The sequence below is a fragment of the Arachis ipaensis genome, chromosome B05, assembly GCF_000816755.2.
Source record: "Arachis ipaensis cultivar K30076 chromosome B05, Araip1.1, whole genome shotgun sequence".
Lineage (NCBI taxonomy): Eukaryota > Viridiplantae > Streptophyta > Magnoliopsida > Fabales > Fabaceae > Arachis > Arachis ipaensis.
The window spans coordinates 7362803-7376050 of record NC_029789.2 but is presented as its reverse complement, the minus strand read 5'-3'; the positions used below and the strand labels follow the sequence as shown (position 1 = coordinate 7376050).

The 13248-nt window shown below is 36.3% G+C and overlaps 3 protein-coding genes across 6 annotated transcripts; 1 reads left to right on the top strand and 2 right to left on the bottom strand.

Moving 5' to 3' along the window:
- On the bottom strand, positions 1241-4097 carry LOC107642740 (probable receptor-like protein kinase At5g24010). Its single transcript, XM_016346201.2, has one exon. It carries the CDS (start codon positions 3886-3888, stop codon positions 1510-1512), a length of 2379 nt encoding a protein of 792 aa, XP_016201687.1. The 5' UTR covers positions 3889-4097; the 3' UTR covers positions 1241-1509.
- Positions 7447-9044, top strand: LOC107642739. 4 transcript variants are annotated; one of them, XM_016346200.1, is made up of 4 exons: positions 7447-7850; positions 7944-8042; positions 8119-8292; positions 8765-9044. In XM_016346200.1, the coding sequence occupies exons 1-4, from the start codon at positions 7617-7619 to the stop codon at positions 8804-8806; spliced, it is 549 nt and encodes a 182-aa protein (XP_016201686.1). In that variant the 5' UTR covers positions 7447-7616; the 3' UTR covers positions 8807-9044. The 4 variants fall into 4 exon arrangements, with proteins under 4 accessions (XP_016201686.1, XP_016201685.1, XP_020978601.1 ...); XM_016346199.1 differs by having other exon boundaries at positions 8116-8292; XM_021122942.1 differs by lacking the exon at positions 8765-9044 and having other exon boundaries at positions 8119-8367.
- Positions 9313-11142, bottom strand: LOC107642737 (cytochrome P450 81E8). Its single transcript, XM_016346198.2, has 2 exons — positions 10184-11142; positions 9313-10060 (listed from the first exon to the last, which is right to left on the bottom strand). Exons 1-2 carry the CDS (start codon positions 11069-11071, stop codon positions 9443-9445), a joined length of 1506 nt encoding a protein of 501 aa, XP_016201684.1. The 5' UTR covers positions 11072-11142; the 3' UTR covers positions 9313-9442.

Below are 13248 nucleotides of genomic sequence, written 5' to 3'. Positions count from 1 at the left end.
TATATACACTATACGATTCTTTTTTTGTACTTCTTTAACATAAATTTTTGTTAAAAAGCACATAAATTTATTTATAAAGAACAAAAAAATTTTTGCACATAGCACAAAAATTTTCGTACATAACTCATAATTTATTGATATAACATAAATTTTTTTTTACATAACATAGAAATTTTTACACATAATACACAAATTATCTATGCAAATGTATTTGTCGGTTCAGTGAGTTAATATTCTAGAAATGTGATCTTTTTAAAATTTTTGTATTGTACTTTAAAATTTTTGTCTTGTTTGTAAGTTAGTTGGATCTTAATATTTGGATATGTAATCTTTTAAAAATTTATGTGTTATGTACTAAATTTTTGTTGCATTTATTTGTTGATTAAATGTCAATATTCAGAATATATAATCTTTTAAAAATTTATGAGCTCAGTAATTTTATTGAATATATATAAAAAAAGAGAAAAAGAAAAAGTTTTATTAAATATATATATAAAAAAAGAGAAAAAGAAGATGACGATGATAACCGCAAAGGAAGATGAATAGAAAAAAAAAAAAAGGAGGAGAAGAAAAATTAAAGCAGAGTTTTCAAATTGTTCTGTAAATATTGCATTAAAGATTCTGTCATAGCTAGCGATGAATAATGATATATGCATATGCATGTGGTGCAAGCATGCATGTATGCACAGATGAAGTAACTTGATATCTCATAATGAGCAAGCTAAGATGATGAGTTTAGCATTCCTCATCTATCTCACGCTTAGCTGATATGATATTTTAAGAGCCATATATATGCATATAGTTCATATGCATGGCTTCATGCTTGATATATAGTTGATACAGCTATGCGTGACTTGGTTCTTTTGAATTAAGTCAAAAATGGAATCAAAGTATGAGCTTCTTTTTGTACGACTCAATACATAGCTAAGTTATTGGTAAGTTCAAATCATGCCTAGATTTTTATTTGAAATGATTTGAACAGTATGATAGGATTTGTATATATGGAATCAATCCAATGTGTAAAATTCAGTGGCCCCTGCCCTCCTATATATAAATATATTATTATAAACCAAGTATATATTCCTCAACTTGTGCTTCATATTTTAAGTAAAAATGATTGATGAAGACTTATGAATGAACTCCCACGTGTCACTCGAAGTATGAATCATTCATTAACGAATAAGAATGTCACTACTTTTTCAATGAGAGAGAGCATGACTACTACTGATCCCCCACTTAATAATATAAGTGACCATGCGTATAATCTATAGCTTCAATTATTGAATATGTTCATTACAAAGTTCACATGTATCACTCTGTATTTAAGAACAATACAAAGAATTTTGTCCCATTTAAAAACAATATACATTCTAAATTGTTCATCTCTTCTAATTCTCTTGGGACAATTTGAACAAAGATTCGATGCTTTATTCCTCAATAACAATACAAAATGAACTATAATTTAATGATAGATATGAAAAATAATAAAAGATTAAAAAATATTAGTGATTACAAACCAGAATAATAGTTGACTGGTGAATTCAATTGATCATGCTTGAGAATGGCCAATTCTTGAGTCTTAGAAGAAGCAATAGTATTAGTATTATTAAGACTATGTGGCTTTGACTGAATTGCCCCTCTCTGAAGCTGCAATGCATACTCCAAGTCCCACAAGACATCACCCATACAAGGCCTATCAAAAGCCTTCTTTCTCAAACACTTGTCTACAGTCTCACCAAACTTTGTGAGAGACTCTCCATCTATTTCACACTTTATGCAAGGATCAACTATTTCTTCCAATCTCCCTTTCTTCTTGCAAATGCTTCCCCATTCAGCAGCCAAGTACTTTGCATCCATAGCCACCCTTCCACACACCACCTCAACAAGTACTATTCCAAAGGAATACACATCACATTTCATGTTCTCATCAAAAGGGCCTACTTTTCTTGAAAGCCCAAAATCAGAAAACTTAGCCACATTATTCTCATCTAACAATATGTTACTAGATTTCACATGGCTATGAACATTGCTGATTCCTCTGCAGGAAGAACCTTTGTGAAGGTAATTCAGTCCTCTGGCGGCTCCAATGCAAATCTCAAGCCTCTGAATCCAACACAACTTGGAACTGTATAAATGATCCCTCAGTGTCCCTTTCTCCATGTACTCATAAACAAGGATCATCTCTGACTTCTCGTTGCAATATCCGATCAAGGAAACAAGGTGGCGATGGCGAATTCTCAACAGAATATTGATCTCCGCTTCCAAATCCAAGAGGTCTTGTTGTTGTAGTAACCCTGGTTCTGTTCTTTTCACTGCCACCCTCAGTCCATTGTTGAGAAGTCCTTTGTATACAATTCCAAAACAACCCTTTCCAATTACCCAATTCTGGTCGAAGTTGTTGGTAGCAACTTGGAGTTCATCGAAAGGGATCTTGTTTAAGTTTGGGACATGTGAACGTGAAGATGATGATGATGATGAGCCATGGCTGCTACCATATCTGCTATGAGAGTGTGAGCTTCCTCCTCCTCTTTTTTTCTCCATTGGCAACCAATCAACACTTTGATCATGCTTTGGTTTCTTGGGTTTCAGACACACAAAGAACACAACTGCTATAACTGAAACCAAAGCCACAGCTCCGAGAATTGCCAACAGTTTCAAATGCACAAGCAAATGGCAATACCAATGGGAATGAGAATGCGAAGGATGATTCTGTTTTACTTCTGGCATAGGACCTGGACTTGTTTTCTCAATGATTTCCATTAGCTCCAGGCCATTCAGATAAGCATATTTATGTGGAGAATTCTGGGCAGGTCCTATGCTGATTTTGAAAACTCCAGAGTCATCCGAATCAACCACAGATTCCAAACGAAAAGGAACACAAGTTTTGTTGAAGTGATCATAAGGAGTGATCCGGTGACTCAAGTTATTATCGAAGTAAACATTGAAGTGTGAATTTTTCAGAACCGGAGTTCCAATAATATGACAGAAATCAAGCTGAACAAGATACTTAGCATTTTTCTTGACATCAAGTTGCCATGTTATATTGGAAAGTTTTGAGTGATTCTTTGAACTATTCATCACTCTTGCGCTCTGGTAAACAAGACTTGGGGCAAGAGTAGCATAGTTTCCTTCGTGAATTGGACTAGTATTTTGAAATTTGTGTCCAGCAGAAGGATGATCATCAATTTGCCAGTTTCTCCACAACGAGTCATTCACCATGTTGATATCAGAGCCTCCAACGTTGAGCCTGTGACTCGTATGGAACACCATGCTATTGTAGTCATAAAATCTTCCTTTTGGGATGAAAGTATTGGGGAGAAGGAAGAGTTCTATCGCATTTAGAAATGCAGGATTTGGATGAATAGGAGAGAAAGTGATTCGGAAGTTGTTGGTGTTGATGCTCAAAAAGAACTCCTCTATTAAGGTTTTGTTGTATTGAGGATTGAAATTGTTCAAAAGGAAGAACCCGGGAACAGAGACATTGAAGAGAGAAGAGGAGAGGTTACCTTCCGAAGAAGAGAAAGCAAAGAAATGGAGGCGCAGAAGATGATACCCATGCTTTTCAATTCTGAACTTGTATTCAGATTCAGCATGGAAAAGCCTTGCTGTTTGATACAGAGGAGGTGTTGGTGAATGGTTGCTCTCTTTCTCGCTGCTGCTACCATGTTTTGGGAAGATGAAACCAACAGAAGAAGATGCTTCCATTTCTGTTTCTCTTTCTCCAATGAAAATTCGACCAGTATTGTTGTCTGTAACATCGGTGTCCGAGCCACAATTGATGAAGAAATTATCTGGGACTGTGAAGGCCAATGATTGGAACTGCAGAAGAAGAAACAGGACTACACAAACAGATGCATGAATTTTATGGTACTGATGAAGAGTTTCCATGAAAAAAAAAAGAGAGAGAGAATTGCTTGGTTAGAAAAAACTGTGATTATGGAGGAAGAGGGTGAAGTGGTCAGCTACAACATGAGATTAAGTAAAATATGATAATATCTGAACACGGTTTTGTTTGGAAAATAAGGTTGTGTTTCTTGTCATGGAGCACTTGAAAATTCAGTCAGAATCACAAGTCTCGGTGGACTCTACATGGGTCATTTTCCAAGAGCAAGTCTTTGCTCCCCACACTGTTCAATAAATTAATCATCTTTCTAATTATGATTAATACACTAAATTTTTTTTTAGGCTTAGAGTCTTTACATGATTGCGATTTTTTTGCTAAACAAAGTCTCGGTACTTAAGGGGACTTAGGGGTGAGAATGAGTAGATTAGGGTAGAGTTTGGATCTAATCTTAATCTTAATCCTATCGGTAGGTTGAAATTTTTATATAAATTCAATCATATCCTATTTGCGGGTTGAGAATATCCCAACTTATACCCTATTCGTTCTTAACTCGTGAGTATCCAATCCTACTTGCGGATTGCCAAAAAGATGCAATGACAACCCCCTTATCATGGTCAACCTCACCGATAGCACTGTGTCTAGGCTGGGGTTTAGGTTGGGGGTCGGGCACCGGCCCCTCGGGCCGAAAAACCTCATCCCGAACTTTGCGGGAGCTAAGGGCATCATCGTCTCCATCAGAAAAAAAGTAAGTCATCAAGTGACTAAGGATAATTTTTCAGTGGCCATCTCAACTATAAAGAAAAATTAAATGAAGTTACCAAGGCGTAAGAAAAATAGAAGTAAATAAATTGAGAAAACGGAAGAATAATAAAGAGATTGAATACCCGACACTTACCTATGCAATTTCGGCTAGCGCCCCGGTCACCCATCAAAAGATGAGGGTTAAGGGGACTAGAGCTAAACACAGCCAACAGAATGTTAACAATCTGCTGGTTCTGCTGACCTATGTTCTAGTAGGTCACTTTATTAAGTAGTTAAAGCCGACACCAAAACTTCAGTAGGTTGGGATGCACCTCTTTTTCTCAAGGGTGAGCCAAAAAGGATGGCGATCTCGAGCTGGCCTCACTTTGAAGCCGACAATGGCGATTCCCTCGCAGCAGCAGCATAAAATCCACGGACAGAGATGGAAGTAACAGTCGCAGAAGAGAAAAGAAGTGAGTGGCGGTGATAGTTATGGAAAAGAAAGGGAAGAATAGAAATGGTAATGTAAAGCAAAGGTGGTAACTGTAACCATAAAAGAAGAAGCGCGAAAGGTTAGGAGTAAAATTGGTCTTTCCTAAGTGCATTTAATGTCGCTAGCGCGATAATCGAAACGACGATCTCGAGCATGGGTTGAGGACAACCCCGCCTGCAAGAAAAATATTAGAAGCATGAGCCCTCGCCAACGAAGTCATATTAGGCAAAGACTACCTTTCACGAGAACACGAGCAAGTGAATGCGGCAGTCATGAGTCTCACGCCTTGACGTATTGGGGGTACTATTTTGGCCTAACCTAACAAGAGTCAGAGATCTATCAAGCGAACACGCGTCCCGTCCATACAACGAGACACCCATCACGTGACCCAATCTCTTATAAGGGATCTGGACAGCTGGTGAAAGCTTCTGAAGGGCTGGGCCCTAATAAAAGGAGGGTCCACCCAAACGAATAGGAATAAAGAAGAGGGACTTACCCCTCTCCTCAGGTACGTCACCATTACCTTAATCTAGCCGCCTCATCGTACGGACAATAACTTAAGTATCAAAGTGTCCTTGCAGGTGGCTCCACCCGCCGACCAACTGACTACCCACTAGCGCAACTCCCCACCTCAACACCCGCACTCAGGTCCTAATCCTTCTCATTACACCTCATAGCTAAACGACTCAACGAACCAACGAACAGTTTAGATTCAACCTTAATTCTATCCGCGAATTGAGATTTTTATATAAATTCAACCCTACTCTACCCGTGAGTTGAGAATATCGCAATCATAACCCCACTTGTTCTTAACTGGCGGGTATACGACCCTACTCGCGAGTTACCAAAAAGATGCAACATTATTATATAACTTGATAATAATTTAAAATAGAAATGACTTTTATGTTAAAAAAAATGTATTAAATTATCAATTAATAATATTTTTTTAATGGCTAAAGATTTTGATATATAGGTCTTTAGTTCAACATCTACTTAAAAAATATTTTTATATAAATATATAACATATACATATATAGAGTACGGGTTGATCGAATAAAATAGAGTATCCAACTCGATTCGCAACGGGATACGGTAGGGTGCATGTTGCCACTCCCACGGAACTAGCTTCCACACGCATACTAGCTAGGTAGCTTCCTCATGAAATTTGACCTGGTTATTGAATTTTGTGACTGATAGTGATCACTAAGAACAAGTCCTTCGTGTTTCTGTTACGTTCATGACGACATAAAGAAGCTAGTAGCCGATGCAAGCCTGAGTCATGTGATGGTAATTAAATTCTTTGTATAGAATCATTCAATATAATTGCTGAGTACAGTATAACGAGAATTTCACTTAGTTGTAACAGAAAGTAATAAGCTAAATCCCTATGGACCGTTAGTAATTTTTATTTATACAACATTTCGTTGGCAGTGGAGTATTTTTTTTTTTCAAGTAAAGTTGTCTCTTTGACTTTAAGTATGCTAAAACACTTATGGACTTTACAAAACTTAACGTTTTATGAACTCCCTTTCCACAATTCCACTGCCTACAAAAGTAATAAGATAAAGGCTTGTGATAGATTTATAGTTAGAATATTTTTATGGTTCATGTTAGGGGTGTACATGGTCCGGGTCATATTAGATTTGGCTTAATTCAGATCCGGCCCGAAATATAGACCGGACCTAACTTTTAGACTCTAATCCGATTCTAAACCCAATGAAACCTACGCACCTTCGAGCCGGGTGAAAACCGGGTAAAAATCGGGTAAAAATCAGGTCTTTAGCATGTAAAAATCACCTAATCTCTAACCATTATTTCACAATTTACATAGTAAAATTCACTTAAAAAAATATAACAAGAATCAACCATTCTCTAAAATTAAAGCATAACCATAATCAATACTAATATTGTCTAATAACACCGGATATTTAAATCAATACAAATAACACAATATTATGCATTAGTGTAAAGTCTTATGCATTTTAAACATAAAACATTAACTTATAATCTTATAATGACTAATAACACAAAATATTAAGGTTTACAATATTTAAATTCCACATAAGAATAACCATCATCCATCACTAATAACACAAAATATTAATTGTGTATGATGACCGGGTCACCGGACCGAGTTCGGGTGACCCGAACTATGTCCGGATCCGATCCGAAATAATGATCGGATCTATTTTTGAGACCCTTATCCGGCCTTAGACCCAATAAAATCATACTAAATTAACCTCTAAAGTGTTCGGGGCCGGCTGGGCCATGTACACCCCTAATTAATGTAGTTTTAAAAACTAAAATAGAAAAAGGAAAAATGAAAAAAAGATTGGGTGGGAGAGGGAGGAGCTTATTTGAAGCCCATTAAAATGAGACGATCCCATATTTTGAGTTAGCACTCAGCATCACACATACAGAGGTGCCGCGGGTTTGAAGGCCCACAGTTTTTAGTTTTTACTTTCCCTGTCTTTGACTCTCTCTATAAATAAGAAATAAATTCATTAGACTTGCGACTGAAAGCGAAAAGGGAGAACGATGGTGGGGCAGGGGCAATGGAAGAAGCCCAGTAGAAGCGACGAGGTTGTTGACCCTGATGAGCAAGCGAGGATCGCTGATCAGATCAGAGCTCAATTCGAAGCCTTGGCTCCCAAACGACCCATCAAACCCAACAGAAGCGAACCAGATCAAGAAGACCCCACCGTTGACCTCCATGTCACTAATTCCATACCCGAGCTACACAAGCTTCATTCTCTCCAGTCTCAATCTCATGTCTCTCCCTCTCTATAGCATCTCTCTCTCTCTCTCTCTCTCTCTCTCTCTCTCTCTTCATTGGTTTCTGATGATGCCTTTCACTATTGGCAGGATATAGTTTTTAAGGAGGGGTGGGCAGATGCGCAGGATGAGTTTGTAGAAACCGAGTATTACAAGAAGTTAGCATCTATTGACAAACAGCATCACGCCGTAATTCATACTTCACTTCCTGCTTAGCTTTATCTTGTGCTTTTATTTCCTTTTTAACTTTTTCTTATTTCAGCAGACAGGGACTGGGTTTATAAAGGTGGTCACGGAAGGAGCTTATGAGATACATCACTTGCTTCCACAGAACCATGTAATCGCTGCTCATGAAACTAAGCCAGCAGGACGAGGCTACAAATGCAACCCTGCCACTAATGACTGGCTTCCCAATGTTCATGATCAACAACACCATCAAGTAATTCATTCATTCCTTTCTTATTGCTCTTTGTTTTTCTTAAAAAAAATTAATAAATAGGGGAAAGGAAAGGTTTTTACAATTTTTAAATGTAAAAGTCTACGGCCAACCATTTATTAAATTTTGGCAAGCATATAACCAACAAAAAAAAAAATTATTGGATAAAATTTCACATCAATCTTACACCATTAAAATCATTATTAATGACTATTTAATAGTTATAAATCACAAAAGTTACTCGCCCCTAAAACTCTTCTTTTTAAATTTAGATTAATCAATTTTTCTATTTATTTGAGTCTTTTAAACTCAATAAAAAATTCAAAAGTCAAAGATTTGAATGTATTTTTTTTCAAATATTATAGGTCTTATTTTTGTATATTCTTTATTTTTATATTAAAATTAATTGATGATAAATTAAAGAAGGTATGCAAAAAAGCCTTATTGTCTGTCTTTTTTATATATGTTGGGATAGGTGTTCACCTCATTCAAGCCAAATCGGAGCGACAGTTCTTAATTAGGCCCCTCTCTATCAGAAAAACCATGATGTTTTTGTATCGTTGGAGATGAGAACGAGATATACTGTGACTTTTGTCACATAATATTAATACTACTACACTAATTGTTCTAGTGTATTCCATATGCAATTATGCATCCACTCGTATTAATTTAATAAAAGTGGCCCCTCAGGGCAACACAATCATGTGTGTTAGGTTTGTATTTTCTTTTATTCAATCCAATTTCAAATTATTTTAAAGGTAGTGCCATAATCTAGAACCTGCCTAACAAATCTCAAGCATATCTCGTATATATGACTAATGTTATACATTTAAATTTTTTTAATTAAATTTAACTAAATTAAATAATAAATTTTATAATAATATCAATTATAACTAAATTTTATTATATTAGATTAATTTAGTTGAACTTAATTAATAAAAAATTTAGATGTATAGCATTATTTCATATACACTTCCCATCTGATTAATTGTAATTTGCCAACAAATGAACATTATTAACCACTTTAACTTGTTAATAAATAGGAAAAGCTTCATAGATTTCTCAAATATAAAAATTATACATTCTTTTTCTTGTTAAAATTTAAAAGTAAAGCTAATAAATCAATGGAAAACAATCATACATTATACACATCTCATTGAGAGAAAATCTTGGTGATGATTGGACGGGCTTTACATTGGGCCTCCAATGGAATAGCCTTTGACATGAGAGTTCCGTGTCCTTCTGTCATGTCAACTTCTTCCTCGCCAATCCGGTTCCAATCAAAGCATTGTATCAAAGAGCCCAAAGTCAAGCCCACGGTTCTCTGGGCCAGGCCGGAGCCAGGACACGCCCTCCTCCCCATCCCAAACGGCATCAAGGCATAAGGGTTATTGTTGGCTTCAGGATTCGCAAATCTTTGAGGCATGAAAGTTGAAGATTGGGCCCACAAGTCCGGGTCCCGATGGATGGCCCACGCATTGACGAAAACCAAAGTATTACGTGGCACATGGTAGCCTCCAAGGGTGCAGTCCTGAGCGGAGAGATGAGGCAACAGCATTGGCGCTGCAGGGTAGAGTCTCAAAGTCTCAGAGATTATGTTATGAAGGTAGGTTAATTTGGTAAGGTCGTCTTCTTCTAAGAGCCTCTCTTGTCCAACATGAGTGTCCAACTCCATCCTTGCTTTCTCCAACACTTGTGGATGGTTTAACAGATTCGACAGTGCCCATTCTATTGTTATAGCCGAAGTCTCTGTTCCAGCCACCATCATGGCCTACACCCATGCAAACGGAATAATAATGGTCTGGTCATTAACACTTAAGATTTCAAATTATGTGCTAATCTCTTAATTATCATTTTTAATCATCAATTAATACGCAAAGAATAGATGACTGACCATGATAAGCCCTTTGATAATTTGATCGGTGTAATACTCTGGCTGAGATTCTTGAAAGGAGAGCAAGTGATCTATCATGGTGTTTGAACTTTCCTTCTTGCTTCTATGCTCATCGATCAGCCCTTGAAACAGAGCATCCATCTTCTCACCAATCATTTGGAGTTTTCTATTATCACCACTGAAATCGAACCACCGAACCACAGGCACAAAATCCCCAAGATTCGAACTCAATCCGAACTTCGCCATATCATCCATCACATCCCTGAACTTCTTCGCCTCCTCCGCACTCGTCCCATCGCATTCTTCCCCGTAGTACCGTTTCCCACTTACCATTCTCATGATCGTGTTGAACGTTAGCTCCGTCAATTTCGATCTAACTTCAACTCTCGTGAAACCCTCGCCTAACCCCTGACTCAAGCTCCGGATCAACCTCGCCGTTTCGTCCCTTCGGATTCCCGTAAAAGAGTTGAGACGCTGAGTGGAGAGGATCTCCAGGGAGCAGATGCGGCGGAGGTTGCGCCAGTGGTCGCCGTACGGCGAAGTTATCACCACGGTGTTGTTGTAGGTTAGGTGCTTGGTCTTGAGGGAACGGAGACGGTTCGCGAGGACGATGTCGTTTTTGGTAAAACATTCTTCGGCCAAGGAGGCGGAGGAAACGACCACGGAGAGTTGGGAACCCAAGCGAAACGAGAAAATGGGACCGTATTTTTGTGATAAGCCGTAGAAGGTGCGGAAGACGGGTGGTTTCAGGAGGTGGAGGTTGCCGATTAGGGGAAGAGACGGTGGAGATGGTGGTAGGTTTTTGAATCTCTTTGTGAATAGCTTGTAAGAAGTGATGAAAACAACGAGGAGAAGAAGAAGAGAGTTATAATACGAAAGTTCCATCATTATGCTTTATCTGAATAAATTTGGCTCTGTATGTAGGGTTTGACGTGAAGTGGTAATAATAATACAGTAGCTCTTTAATTTGTATATATATATATATACGGTTGCAACTTCCAACTTTCAAATTCTGTGTAGTATGTGAAAATGAATAATATTCCAACTTAGAGAAAGTCAAGATAGTACGAAACTACCCAAGAAAGGTCAACGCCTCAAAGATTAAGATACCATCTTTGACTTTGATTTGGAGTTGGATAAAGTAAAGAACTTTTTTAATAGATTATAAACTTTTTTTGGTAGCGTTTATTTTTAAAAATTGAGGCTCGGACTAAAACTGTGATGCAGTATTTTATTTGGTGGCTACAGACTGAAATTAAAGAATTGTAAATTTTAGTTTTAAAACATAAAATTTCAATCCCTTTAAAAAATTGAAATTTTTGGAGACCAAAAATCAAATTTTAATAACATTATCTTTTAAAAATATCTTCATTTAAATTTTCAAACTCTAAATTTATTCTCCTAATTTTTATATTTATTTTAAACTAAATATAATTCAATCCAGTATATTTTACACTAAATATAATATACAAATTTAATTTAATTTAATCTCTGTTTTTCAGTCTTCTAGTCTTAACCTCCCAATCGTAATCTCTTTTCCAAATGAAATACTACAAGAAAAATGTTGAGTACCGTTAAATTTACCATCGCACATTAGCATTGGGTTTACTGAAAAATTTACTGACGATTTTTTGTGTGGGATTCGTCATGTATGTCAAATCATTACCGGCAAATTTTCGTTTTCAATAATAAATTCGCCGCTAATAATTTGGAGAAAAAACGAGAAAATAGATGCAAACTTTAGCATTAAATTCGCCATTAAAAAAATTCGATGGTAGCTATTTTAGTAAAATGTTGCATTTAGTCGACCCGCACCGCATTATCATCATTCCCTCCATTTCGAATTTCTCTAACAAAAACTTGGTCACGCAACATTTTTACTAAATAAAATTATAAATAAAAAATACTTTAATTTGTTGTTATTTTTTTAAAGTGAGGATATATAATGTTACTTTAATAGTAGATCACTGAAAATAGTATGACTTGTTTTTTCTGATAACTATTGCCAGTGATGTACCATTTTAACCACAAAATTTTTAAGTGCATTCAAAATAGTACTGATATTTGTATTTAAAAGTGGGTATTAAGGTAGACAAATTTTACTCTTTTTCGGACCAAAAATATAATAATTAGTTATGTATATATGATACACCCTATAGTTCAAGTTAGAGAAAATCATCTCCTACATACTAACAATAATAATATTTGTTTTCTTTTAACAAAATAAGTGTCACTACAAAATGGAAATGATTTAATTTTAGGAGGACGATGAATCTAACTATTTCAAAATCATCTGCTACTATACACTGTTTATAATACAAGTTTGTATTCCACCAGCATGTGACTAACGCTTAAACTGCAATTTTGATGTGCATATCAGCCTATATAGTTTTTGTTGGGTATATGGTATGAGAAGATGACAAAATTTTATATTTGTATAGTGATTTCAAGGCACGATTAGATCATTTTTTTAAAGAGATATTTGTCTCCACACTTAGTTGCTATATGGTTAATGACAATACTCTCCCAGTATACAATAAAACCTAAGAATTTCTTAATTAGCAATAGTAAGAAATTCTTAACTCTCTTGAACAAAGAAAATCTCTTAATAGTTGATTAAAATGTACACTTAGTATTTTTTTTTTTTTTTGGTGACTAAATAGAAAAGAAAGAAAAAAAAGAGACAAAACCAAATTAATTGGCTAAAGAAGCCTGTTGAACCATCTTAAGCCTTTCGGTAACACTTCCAAACTCTTGATTCCAAGCCTTACTAATAACATGTTTATAAGAAGGATGTGTTGCCCACGCAGCTTGGAACCTAAAAGGACGTGAGCCTTTCACTCTGGGGCTACCATGACAACGAACTAAAATAGGACAATGATCAGAATGAAGCCTGCTAAGAATTTCAGAATAACCCTCAGGAAACATTGTCATCCACGCCTCATTAACTATAGCTCTATCCAACCTTTTAGCCAAGTCCCTGCCAGCCTGAACTGCTCTATACCAAGTATATCTCCTACCAGTCACTTTAAGATCAAAGAGCTCACAGTCATCTAGAGTAGTAG